This window comes from Telopea speciosissima, chromosome 5, assembly GCF_018873765.1.
Source record: "Telopea speciosissima isolate NSW1024214 ecotype Mountain lineage chromosome 5, Tspe_v1, whole genome shotgun sequence".
In the NCBI taxonomy this organism is placed as follows: Eukaryota; Viridiplantae; Streptophyta; class Magnoliopsida; order Proteales; family Proteaceae; genus Telopea; species Telopea speciosissima.
In genome coordinates this window covers 19,437,164-19,450,345 of record NC_057920.1, presented here as the reverse complement: position 1 = coordinate 19,450,345, position 13,182 = coordinate 19,437,164, and the positions used below count along the sequence as shown (strand labels likewise).

Below are 13,182 nucleotides of genomic sequence, written 5' to 3'. Positions count from 1 at the left end.
TCAGATCCTGAAAAACATGGTGGGAAGGAAAAAAGGTTACTTCGCAATTAAGATCACGAGTAAGACTACTAATGGAAAGAACGTTACTAGTAAAATTAGGAATGTGTAAAACAGAAGATAAAGGAAGGAAGTGCAGTAGATGGATCCTTTTCCAGAGATGGAAGAAAGGGAATCATTAGCCACCCTGACTTTATCCTTCCCAAAAGTGGGAGAATAGCGACGAAAAAGGCTAGAGGAACCAATCATGTGGTCAGTGGCCCCAGAGTCCATGATCCAAGGATGGGAGGCTACGAAAACACAGTGACCACCAAATGAGATACCTGACCTGGCAAAATTTAAACCTGAAAGAGCAGAGAAATTGGCAGTAGCTGATGTAGTAGAAGCGGCAGCAGCAAAAGACTTTAGCATACGTAAGAATGCCTCTAGATCCTCCTGAGATAGACCGATGTCAGTAGCAGGGGCGTGGGAACAGTCTCAGTGTGATGAGCCTTAGTTTTTTATTTTTTCTTGGCAGCCCGTATTGCTTCAAAGTTAGCCGGTTTCCCATGAAGCTTCCAACATTTCCCTTTGGTGTGGTAGGGCTTGTTACAGTGCTCACATGTAACAATGCCCTTAGAAGAATCACCAAAAGAAGCATTCCCAATAGTAACAGGAGTAGCCATGGAAGCAGTTTGAAAGGCAGATCTGTCTGTAGTAGTAAGGTGTAGCATAGCAGCCCTACGGTTTTCTTCAGAGGAGACCAAGGCATATGATTGTTCAAGTGTGCAAAAAGGAGAGTGGCCCACCACTTGGACACAAATCTGGTCATACTCCACATTTAATCCAGCCAAGAAATCATAAACCCGTATCTTGTCTACATGCTTCTTATAGGCAGCAATATCAACAGCAGTAGAGTGGAAATCAGAAAAATGATCCAATTGTAGCCAAAGGCTGCACAAGGTAGTATAATATTTGGAGACAGATAATTTCCCCTGAGTTGTGTGAAGGACCTTTTTCCGGAGTTCATAAACTTGGGCACCATTACCAAGTTGTCCATATGTTTCCTTGCAGGCAGACCATATCTGAGAAGCTGTATCAAAAGTGGAAACCCATCAGCAAGGTCTAGTTGCATGGAATCAATCAAATAGGATATGAGCACACCAGTATTGGAGAGCCACCTGTTTTGAAGAGGGCCAGGGGTAGTTGGCATAACAGTGGTGCCATTAATATGGCCAGTAAGCCCACGGCCAGCAAATTGCAAAGGATGTAGATCGAGACCATAAGAAGTAATTGGAGCCATCCAATTTAATAGGATTGGGTGAAAAAGTATGGTACTCAGTCCTACCATGTCCATCGATACCCGAAGTGCCAGTAGAAATATCAGAGTTACCCATAAGTGTTGCAGACACAAACCCAAATCGTAGAAAAAGGCTGATGTGATGAGAAACCAAGTAAATACTCCAAGAGAATGTCTAGAAAGAGGAGGAGAGACTCTTGTAAAGATAACAATATGTGTCTCCAAAAGGCCGACCTTGTAGGAAAGGGAAGAAACAATATGTATATCATACAGGAGCTCTAACACGGCGAACTATCCAAAAGGGGACACGGGTGGATAAATAATTTTTTTAACACCTACCCGCTCCCAGAGGGACTCAATACTGTAACCCCTGCCTGCTCTGATACCATGTTAATAGATCAGAAATAGTGTATAATGCTTGGATGATCAATGACTGATCCCAAGCTTTGTATTTATAATAAATAACCACAACTTACATGGACAGAATTGTCCCTAACATAACCGACTTTATTATAAAGTCAATATAAAGCATAATAAAAGACAAAAAGACCAGAATACCCCCCACAATACTCTGTCCCATACAATCCAACAACATGAATTCTTGGCTACAAAGCCAAGGTATAACAGATACACAATCACAAGTGAACGTAGGCCTTGAATCAAGTATGACCTCAAATAGAGCTGATTGGAGGGCAAGGATCCATGTAACCAATCCCATTTAGTTGGGATAAGGCTGACTAGTTGTTGTTGTTGTAATCATGTAGAGGCTACAAAATTATACTTTCAAGGAAGGAAAAAGGAAAAGACAAGGCTTGCTGGGTTCCTAAAGCTGCAGGCCCCATAACTACAGTAAATAAAAGAATTCTTGCCAAGGATTCATCTGTTTCTTCACCACAAAAGCCAGAAAAAAAAAATGAAAAGTGAAACTGAAAATTTCCCAAGCCAGTGGCCACTAAAATGATTTCAGTTAAACTTGAAAAGCAAAATGTAGGACACATCAATAATTGCACATAGCATAACAATACAGGTTTTACTACTTCAGCCCAGGCAACAAAGAACTCATCAATGCTTAAACCATAAAAGATGTAGATAACATAGAAAGAAATTTTAGGGAAGCTTGCCTGTTGAGCCATTCGGCCTAATATATTATCAGGCTGGGAGTATACCCCTTTCATCTCATTAAAAACGACACCTGAAACGACAACTTAAATCATAAGAAAAACAAAAATGAAACAAATATGCCACAACTATGGCTAGAAATATGAATTCCCTCCAAAAGGAGAAGTAGAATCTAGCCTTCATGGAATCAAAATCAGGAATTTGGCATATATATAAGAAACAAGTTAAACCTTTAAAGGATATATCTTCTGAAGGATTGTCAAGCTCATAATGCCAACCCTCCTGTTGAAATGTCTGAAGGTCCTCCACACATTTAGGAAAGAGGACTGCATCCAGGTATACGTCAACCAAATTGTAGAAATCCTGGGGAAATAAAAGGTAGGAATGTACTCTTAGCAACTAATTACAACAACAGACAACTGAAAACATCTAGTGGTTGCAAACAACAATTATTTTACTCATATTCACCTTTGTATTTGTTGAAGCAACAGGATAGCAGGTTCTGTCAGGATAGGTGAATGCATTTAGAAAAGTGTGTAAACTCCCTTTTAACAATTCAACAAATGGTTCTTTCAAGGGATACTTCCTTGATCCACACAGTACACTGTGTTCCAATATGTGAGGAATCCCCATTGAATCTTTCCTGCATTGTAACCAATAATCATGAGAAATATGTTAAGTGTTTTAATGCTAACAGTTTTTTTTTTTTTTTTTTTTTTTTTTTTTGTGCTCGCTATCTGTTCTGCTAACCCTCAATGTAATCATATTTCTCAAAGAAAAAGTTAGAAGGAAGCTGTCTAAATTAACTTGGCAGAAAAATATATAGGGCATTCTTGTACATGTGATCACATTTTTGGTGCAATTCATACAGTTTTTTACTCCGTTTCTGATCAACTAAATGCTTCCATTATCAATAAGAACCACTTTCTGTTTCCTCCTCTTTTCTTTTCCTTTTTTTTTTGAATAAAATAGAAAAGAAACTTGATTAATGAAACTAAAAGGTTTGAGAGATCAATAAGTGACAGCCTAAGGCATGTTAATAAAGAACAGATCGTATCTGAGAAAATCAAGTCAAAGGAGCACCTTAGATACTATGGATTTTCTTTATGCTATAAATATATAGCCAGTATCCTGCACTAAGGATAGTAACAGCCCTGAAGGATCGGAGAAACCAATCCATATAGAAGCCACCTTAAGAATTTTTTTTATGAAACACATCTGTAGAAAGTACCAAAGTAGCCCCCTTTCTCAATCCATCTCTTCCACCTCTAAAGATCAATCACAAGATATTTTCTTCTTTCTCATCATCTACCGGTCACATCATTGCAAGCTTCAAAAGATTTTCAATATGTTTTTTGGGAAAAGCATAAACCCTTGATCAATTGTGAAAGCAGCAATTGAAACCTCAGATACTAATTCACAGTTTTATTTCTCTGCTCTATATTTCTTTATTTGTATAATTTTTCCCTTGGGGTTTAGGTCTGTTCACGTATTAAGTAAATCAACTTTTCTCCTGCAAAAATCAATTAGCAACATAAAGAGTCAGCTGTTTGCAGATAAAGCTCAAGTTTATAATTGTCTTCCTAAATATCATCTCAAAGAGTCAGGGTAACTAGCCTTCTTGATGAAGCAAAATACCCTTTCACCTTTCCATAGTTTTATTTTCCACTATCAACTCGAACCCAAACAACACCCTGTGTTTACTCTGCCCCTTGATCTTCACCCTCAAGTTCTCTCTACAATGTTCCCCCTGATAAGTAATATGTAGGTCACCCTCTAGCATCTTTTTCTCCTGATAACTACGTCTGTGTCCATAATCGTTGCTAGTGAACTTCATAGAATCATTGTTAGAATCGACCTACCAAAAAGATCAATTTTCTTACTACACTGAATTTATTCATCCTGTAGAACTACATAAATTTCTACATGCTACGGTTTCCTTTTTGTGTATGGTAATTGCTACATGGCAAGTTTTTCTTTTGCCACCACAAGTGGTTATATCAACTTCTTCTTGAAGTAACTATACTGTTAATTTTGTTGTATTCATCATAATAGGTAACAAGTGCAAGAGACTGTCTTCTTGAAATGAACAAAAAAAGTTTAAACTGAATGGTGCTATATTATATCCTGGGCTCTGAATTTGAAGTTTGGACAAATTAAAGATTAAACTAAATCAAGAAGGAATTACACTAAACTCACTAAGAACATTAAAAATGCAGGATTCTGACTTGAAAGAATCCAGTATCAACATGCCCGTCAGCTGCAAAGGTAAAATCAAATAAAAGTTTTCGGAAGGTTGTACAGTGACAGGGAAACCATTACCTCATTAATGTTGTAATAAAACCAATTTGAATTCCCCGAACATTAATGCAGATAACAATGTCAAATTAACATACCCAAGATAGCCAGACCACATTATCTCATTTCTTATCACAACCAGATATCTAGTCACCATTAATATACAGCATGCAACACAAAAGCATGACCTGGACGACGAATAAGTAGACAAAACTAACAGTAAGCAAAAGCTGACATATACTTACGGTGGAGTGCGGAAAACAATACCAAAAACTTTATTCTCGTCATCGTTGGAAACAGACATTACTTCTGCTCCAGTTTTCTTATGCTTGTACAGGACAGCTTTTGATTTACACTCTTCAATCATTTGTTCGGAAATTTTCGCGAACCCAAGCTTCTCCGCAACTTCGTCTTGGCTTCCACCAATCTCTGCAAACATAAATTTATACAAAAAATAAAGAAAATCAGAAATTGACTTTTACGAACAATAAAAAGAATCCGTTCCCCTTTCACTGAAGTGATTCAAGTACCTGGTGGAGAGGCGTGACTGGGAGTACTGACAGCTCTAGGGGAAAGAGATGAAAAATATCGTTTGAGATAGAAAGGAGAGGGAGAGGGAGAGGGAGAAATCCGTCTCCAATGGTGACGGAGAGCAGAGCGTCTGCTAACATTTGGGAGGAGACGCTTGTGGTGTGGAGGGAAGGGAGAACTAGGAGTAGACCTTGATAATCTGTGATAGGAACGGAAGAATAATCTGTTGACGGAAGCTGAAGAACACGATAAGGAGCGGACAAGAACCGCTCTCTCCATTGTTCTTAGTTTATCTTCGAAGCTCAGACAACCTGCGGAGCGCCGTAGTCCTTCCTTTCCTTGACTTGTTAGTGAAGTTATAGTTTCGCTGGTTCCTTTGTTTAAATCTTTAGAGATTTTTTTTTTTTTTTTTTGAAAAATCGTGTGATTGAATTATTGAAAATGAAATGAAACTTCAGATTTTTATTGTGAGTAAACGCTGGGGCATCTTGGGCCACAGAGCCTCAGATTTCCTATGGCCGTCGAAAGTTTTATTATAACAAAGGGCTGATGTTCTCTGTATCGCAGCGCAGCTTGCGCCCAGACACATGGGCTTGTCATTTAGGGGGATAAAGTGGTCATTTTACCCCAATCCGATGTGTCTGGGCATAGCCTACATCCCGGCATCGAGAAAAATCTGTTTACCAAAAAAAAATGTTACAAATGTTGTACCATTGATGTAAGAATCTCAAATAGAATTGGAAGAATATAATAATTTACCATATATTAATGAATTAGTACTGACATGGTGCGAATTGGAAAAAGAGAGTTACCGCAAAGTTACGAAGTGTGTTTTGTGAGTATTTTTTGAAACATAAATCAAAATTTATGCTCCCTGGAAGATTTTTGACAGAACTTGTCCAACATGTTGTATCGTTTCTCAGCACAAGTTGTAAAAGTGTGCCCGATAAAAACACCACTCTTCACGTTACACACCTCTCACCTCACACTCGACGGTTTGGGAGGAACCTGTGCAACGCCTCTGCTTCAACTTGCAACTCTACCTTGGAGGTAAGCTCTAACCCTTATGGAAACCCTCTCTTTCTCTCACTCTACCTCTTCTTCTCTCTATCTCTCGCTCGCTCTCTCCATGGACGAGATCTGATTCAGAGAAACCCTAAGAACCAAGGGTTATGTGTGCATCCATTGGAGTGAACTGAAACTCGTGGTTCTTAGGGTTTCCCTGAACCAAATTGTTGTTTCTCCATCGTTCCCCTCTATTTGGGAACTCGATTAGCGATGGTAGATCCATATATTCAAAACCCATGGTTGTCTCTCATTATTTCTCTTTGTTGCTCTCTCTCGCTCACTCTCTTTTTGTTGCTCTCTCTGCTACCTCTGGTTTTTTTTTTTTCTTCTTTTTAGTGAATGAAATATGTTAATTATTGTTTGCAGGTTTGCCTACTCATTCCTCTGTGAGGACTTCCAACATTATTTTCAAATTCTCTCTCTCTCTCTCTCTCTCTCTCGTTTTGCTGAAGAGATAACAAAGTACATTTCAGAACCATTTTTTGTTTCCATTTTTTTATCTTTAATGTCCCCTCTTTCCTTGTTTTCTAGTTCAAATTCATAGATTTTTAGTGCTCTGTTTGCTGTTGTTGTTTTCTCTAATTCTCTTCTTTCTGTTTTGCTTTTGACATTTTTAAGGTTTTCCTTCCTCACTAAATTTTAATGTGAGAGTGTGTCCGATTAGTTACTGGACTGTAATGGTTGCTTGCATGCTTGCTTGCTTACTTGATTGCCCAAGCCTCTCTGTTGCGTTAAGGTCACTACTTGGTCCCACTTTTGATATTAACAACTCCTGAAGAGCACTTGATTGGTCCCACTTTTGACATATATATATATATAATGAACTTGTTCTTATTGTTTAAATCCCTGTTTGTTGATTGATGATGATGTTGTGTGTGTATGTTTGTTTGTTTTTATTACATTCAATTGATGATGTGTTGTCAATGTGAATTTGTACTTTGTTTAATGAAATTATTTTGTCCTACAAAAAAGAAAAAGAAAAATTATTGAAGGACACACTCACATATGACAGAGAGAGAGAGAGATTGGATTATGTAAACTGACTTGTGAGGTTGTGAAATGTGGTGCAATGGCTTTTGGAGGAAATAAATGGACATCACCCTTAGGGGTTGATACATTTTCATATAGTTTAAGAACCAACAAACAACTTGATAGACAGCAGAGGCAAGGGAACTTCCCCCAAGAATCAATCACTAGAAGGTTAGACATATTATGGTCTATTGGTAAACTGGTTCCAAAAAAGGTTGAACCTTAAACAATGAACAAAAGCCCCACAATTGCTGAGAGAACATGAGTGAGAGGCCCCTCCATTATCTCCTTTATCCTCCTTCTCTTCCACTCAATCTCTCCTCCTTCCCTCTCTCTCAATTTTGTTTTCTAAGACCAGACAGAGCAACCGAGCCTTGTCTGAGTGTTGTTTTTCACCCTAAATGCCCTACAAGTGCTGTCTGGGATGAACCTTTGAGGTTTCAGTCCCACCATTGGACCCTACATTCGAAGGAAAAACTTATTACACATTTGAGTTTGTTGCTCAAGCTCCAAACTTTATCCGGCATGCTCTTGGTGCAATCTCAATTGAAAATGGTACAAACTTAAACTACCTTTTTTTTATTCTTTGAGCTTTTTCAGTGCATAATTCTGCAATACTTCCTTAAAAGGCCTTTTTTTTTAAAAAAAAAAATGTATAATGATGAGGATTCAGGTTGAGAAGAGAAACTACCCATCCTAAATCATACCTTGACAATCCTGGCAAGGGGTTCCAATAGAATTTTCATCAATTACTCACATAATAGATTTGGGATATTGAGAGAAAGATCTGCTTGGTAATTATGTGAAAAGAGAAATCCTGCAACTCTTATAACATGGATCATTGACCTGTGTATGGTTTCTTTACTAATTTAAATAACAACTAGCAGACATGGATATCGAAACTTGGGATTGGATTGCAGGACTCCACTCATTGGAGTCATTGAAAAAAAAAAAATGTGGGAGAAAAAAGTGGGCAAGAAAATCTTTTGAATTTTTTTTTTTTTTTTTTTTTTTTGAATTTTCCATAGTGTAGCTCGCATATGCATCTTAATCCCTTTTGGCTTGAATTTTCTGATTCTCATCGAGTACTATGGCCTTCTCTTTTCAAGTAATTTTACACTACAGCAACATGAGCCAATGAAAGGAGATGGGGGAAGATGAAAGATAAATTGAACATTGTTATTAATTCCTTCAAAATCTTAAATGTTTGAGGTTGTCACCTGCTTCTCTAGATCAGATTAGGAGTAACCCACTTCCCGATAGTTAGAGCGTTTTGCTCTATGATAGGTGTTATGTCTGGGTATTATTGTTGCCTGATCTATATCGATATTACATCTCTTAACCCTTCAAGTACTATCTCAGTTGATTTATGCATTTTTTTACTTAATCTATCTATCTGCTGTCTTTACATGCTCTCTTTTTTGTGTGGTATAGACATGCTCATTTTATCTAACATGGTATTCCCATCTGAAATATGCAAAGGCAAACGAGTTATGTAATGCCTGTTGTGCCGGTACTGGCAAAAGGCAGATCCACAAACATTAATACACCTACAAAGGAATCTGAATTGTTCATTTTTGTTAAGAGGGAAAACTCTTATTTTTTGGGCGATGGAACTCCTGCAAATTCAACTAATAAGTTGCTCTTTTAGCCGATTAGCCAGTAATCACTCTGTATGGAGTCCTACTTTTTTTTTTTTTTTTTTTTTTTCACATTCATATTTAATAGCACTTTTCCAGCAAGGGTTCAACCGTCATCTAGATTAATGATAGGGTTTAATAATTTTAGTGTAATCTACTTAGGTTTCAAAGTTTTAGGTTTAATGGAGTATCTAGCTAACTCTCTTTGGTTTGATATTACTGCTTCCTTCTGTGAGGTTTTTTTTTTTTCTTCCTTAAACCGCCCAAAGTTTAAAATTGAAGGTGTTTCCAGTCAAACAGTGAGTTCCCTACGTTTCCGGTGGTTGCTGAGCTATGTTTTTCCTGTATCCTTACATATCCTAAAATCAGACCTGAAATCAATATCTATCAATCAGCCATCAACCCTTAAAAAAATGTATAATATTAGCTAATCCTTATACTTGTGATTGTACATTGAAAATTAATATTCAATATGGAGACAAATCCTTATACTTGTGATAACTTGTATAACATTAGCTAATAGTTTTAATACCACACTCATTGACAGAATGATTCCCCCCCTTCTCTTGTGTCAAGGGGGAAGACAAATCCTTATTTTCAGTGGTAATGGTGTTTCTGGGAGTTATGCAATTACTAGTGTGATCTGATTTCTATCTGCTTATCCAATTTCTCTAAATCTAACAAGTAATGGATCTTCCTCCAACAATCTTTCAAGTGGTATTTGATAGTGACTTTCTCTAATTATGTCAAGGGATATGTATAAAGAGCAATTCAAGGTGAGGAGGAAGAAAAAAAATGTTAACTGGAGCAATTCAAGATGCAGAGGAAAGGTCAAGGATATTTAAAGATATCATTGATGTTGTTCAGAAGCTAGATTTAAACAAAGGAGAAAATTAGAACCCCATTTGATCATATTTGACATTTTGATTTGTTGTAGACTTTTATTGGACCAAAAAACTTGTAATTACGATGTTTATTTTAACCTTTAAAAGTACTAAATTTTTTTAAATATTGTTAATAGTACATGTTCCAGAAAACAGATTTTATCAAACACCTGTGGTGTTCCAATTGTCTTCTGGAAAAGTTTCCAGAACAGGTTTACCAAACGGGTCAAAAACAGTTTCTCAGCACAGAAATGGAAAAAACTATTCTGATGTTTCTCAGCACAGAAACAACAGTAAGGTTATCAAGCGGGCACTAAGAGCCCGCTTGATAACTTTAGGAGAAACAATTTCTGGTGTTTTTCCATTCTAAGAAACGGAAAAACACCCAAAAACCACTTGATAACGAAGTGTTTTTTGTGAGTGTTTTTGGAAACATAAATCAAAATTTATGCTCCCTGGAAGACTTTTGACAGAACATGTCCAACATGTTCTGTCGTTTCTCAGCACAAGTTGTAAAAGTGTGCCCGATAAAAACACCACTCTTCATATTACACACCTCTCACCTCACACTCGACGGTTTGGGAGGAACCTGTGCAACACCTCTTCTTCAACCTACAACTCTACCTTGGAGGTAAGCTCTAACCCTTATGGAACCCTCTCTTTCTCTCACTCTACCTCTTCTTCTCTCTATCTCTCGCTTGCTCTCTCCACGGACGAGATCTGGTTCAGGGAAACCCTAAGAACCAAGGGTTCTGTGTGCATCCATTGGAGTGAACTGAAACCCGTGGTTCTTAGGGTTTCCTTGAACCAGATTGTTGTTTCTCCATCGTTCCCCTCTAATTGCGAACTCGATTAGCGATGGTAGATCCATATATTCAAAACCCGTGGCTGTCTCTCATTATTTCTCTTTGTCGCTCACTCTCTTTTTGTTGCTCTCTCTACTACCTCAGTTTTTTTTTTCTTATTTTGGTGAATGAAATATGTTAATTATTGTTTGCAGGTTTGCCTACTCATTCCTCTGTGAGGACTTCCAACATTATTTTCAAATTCATTCTCTCTCTCTCTCTCTCTCTCGTTTTGCTGAAGAGCTAACAAGGTACATTTCAAAACCATTTTTTGTTTCCATTTCTGATCTGTAATGTCCCCTCTTTCCTTGTTTTCTAGTTCAAATTCATAGATTATTAGTGCTCTATTTGCTGTTATTGTTTTCTCTAATTCTCTTCTTTTTGTTTTGCTTTTGACATTTTTAAGGTTTTCCTTCCTCACTGGATTTTAATGTGAGAGTATGTTCGATTAGTTAGTGGACTGTAATGGTTGCTTGCTTACTTACTTGATTGCCCAAGCCTCTCTGGTCACTGCTTGGTCCCACTTTTGATATTAACAACTCCTGAAGAGCACTTGATTGGTCACACTTTTGACACTATATATATATATATAATGAACTTATTCTTATTGTTTAAATCCTTCTTTGTTGATTGATGATGATGTTGTGTGTGTATGTTTGTTTGTTTTTATTACATTCAATTGATGATGTATTGTCAACGTGAATTTGTACTTTGTTTAATGAAATTCTTTTGTCCGGAAAAAAAGTAAAAATTTATTGTAGGACACACTCACATATGACACAGAGAGAGAGAGATTAGATTCTATGTAAACTAACTTGTGAGGTTGTGAAATGTGGTGCAATGGCTTTTAGAGGAAAGCAATGGACATCACCCTTAGGGGTTGATATGGACAACATTTTCATATAGTTTCAGAACCAACAAACAACTTGATAGACAGCAGAGGCAAGGGTACTTCTCCAAGTGGTCCAAGAATCAATCACTAGAAGGTTAGATATATTCTGGTCTATTGGTAAACTAGTTCCAAAAAAGGTTGAACCATAAACAATGAACAAAAGCCCCACAATGGCTGAGAGAACATGAGTGAGAAGCCCCTCCATTATCCCTTTTATCCTCCTTCTCTTCCACTAGATCTCTCCTCCTTCCCTCTTTCTCTGTTTTGTTTTCTGAGACCAGACAGAGCAACTGAGCCTTGTCTGAATGTTGTTTTTCACCCCTAAATGCCCCACAAGTGCTGTCTGAGATGAACCTTTGAGGTTTCAGTCCCACCACTGGACCCTACATTCGAAGGAAAAACTTATTACACATTTGAGTTTGTCGCTCAGGCTTCAAACTTTACCTGGCATGCTCTTGGTGCAATCTCAATTGGAAATTGTACAAACTTAAACTATCTTTTTTTTTATTGTTTGAGCTTTTTCAGTGCATAATTCTGCAATACTTCCTTAAAAGGCCTTTTTCTTTTTAAAAAAAAAAAAATGTATAATGATGAGGATTCAGGCTGAGGAGAGAAACTACCCATCCTAAATAATACCTTGACAATCCTAGCAAGGGGTTCCAATAGAATTTTCATCAATTACTCCCATAAGAGATTTGGGATATTGAGAGAAAGATTTGATTGGTAACTATGTGAAAAGATAAATCTTGCAACTCTTATAACATGGATCATTGACCTGTTAAAGTGTATGGTTTCTTTACTAATTTAAATAACAACTAGCAGACATGGATATCGAAACTTGGGATTGGATTGCAGGACTCCACTCATTGGAGTCTTTGAAAAAAAAAATGTGTGAGAAAAAAGTGTGTAAGGGATTCTTTTGAATTTTCCATAGTGTAGCTAGCATATGCATCTTAATCCCTTTTGGCTTGAATTTTCTGATTCTCATCGAGTACTATATCCTTATCTTTTCAGGTAAGTTTTACACTATAACAACAGGAGCCAATGAAAGGAGATGGGGAAAGATTAAAGATAAATTGAACATTGTTATTGATTCCTTCAAAATTCTCAATGTTTGAGGTTGTCACCTGTTTCTCTAGATCAGATTAGGAGTAACCCACTTCCCGATAGCAAGAGTGTTTTGCTCCATGACAGGTGTTATGTCTGGGTATTATTGTTGCATGATCTGTATTGATATTACATCTCTTAACCCTTTGAGTACTATCTCAGTTGATTTATGCATTTTTTTTACTTAATCTATCTATCTGCTGTCTTTACATGCTCTTTTTTTTTTTGTAGTATGGACATGCTCATTTTATCTAACGTGGTATTCCCATCTGAAATATGCAAAGGCAAACGAGTTGTGGAATGCCTGTTATGCCGGTGCTGGCAAAAGGCAGATCCACAAGCATTAATACACCTACGAAGGAATCTGAATTGTTCATTTTTGTTAAGAGGAAAACTCCTATTTTTGGGGCGATGGAACTCCTGCAAATTCAACTAATAAATTGCTCTCTTAGCTGATTAGCCAGCGATCACTCTGTATGGAGTCCTACTTTTT

The 13,182-nt window shown here is 37.3% G+C and overlaps 1 protein-coding gene and 1 long non-coding RNA gene across 2 annotated transcripts in view; one reads left to right on the top strand and one right to left on the bottom strand.

The window, feature by feature from the left end:
• The window catches only part of LOC122660890 (presequence protease 1, chloroplastic/mitochondrial-like), a 58,571-nt gene that overhangs the window by 39,960 nt on the left and 5,429 nt on the right, over window positions 1–13,182 (bottom strand). Inside the window, exons 2-6 of the mRNA XM_043856144.1 lie at window positions 5,224–5,525; window positions 4,939–5,122; window positions 2,864–3,038; window positions 2,626–2,758; window positions 2,398–2,468 (exon numbers count right to left, since the gene is read on the bottom strand). Of these exons, the coding sequence (XP_043712079.1) occupies window positions 2,398–2,468; window positions 2,626–2,758; window positions 2,864–3,038; window positions 4,939–5,122; window positions 5,224–5,503 (843 nt within the window). The 5' untranslated portion in view covers window positions 5,504–5,525. The remainder of the gene's footprint in view (window positions 1–2,397; window positions 2,469–2,625; window positions 2,759–2,863; window positions 3,039–4,938; window positions 5,123–5,223; window positions 5,526–13,182) is intronic.
• Window positions 11,970–12,836, top strand: LOC122660891. Its single transcript, XR_006332798.1, has 2 exons — window positions 11,970–12,061; window positions 12,597–12,836. It is a non-coding gene; the product is annotated as an uncharacterized LOC122660891 (long non-coding RNA).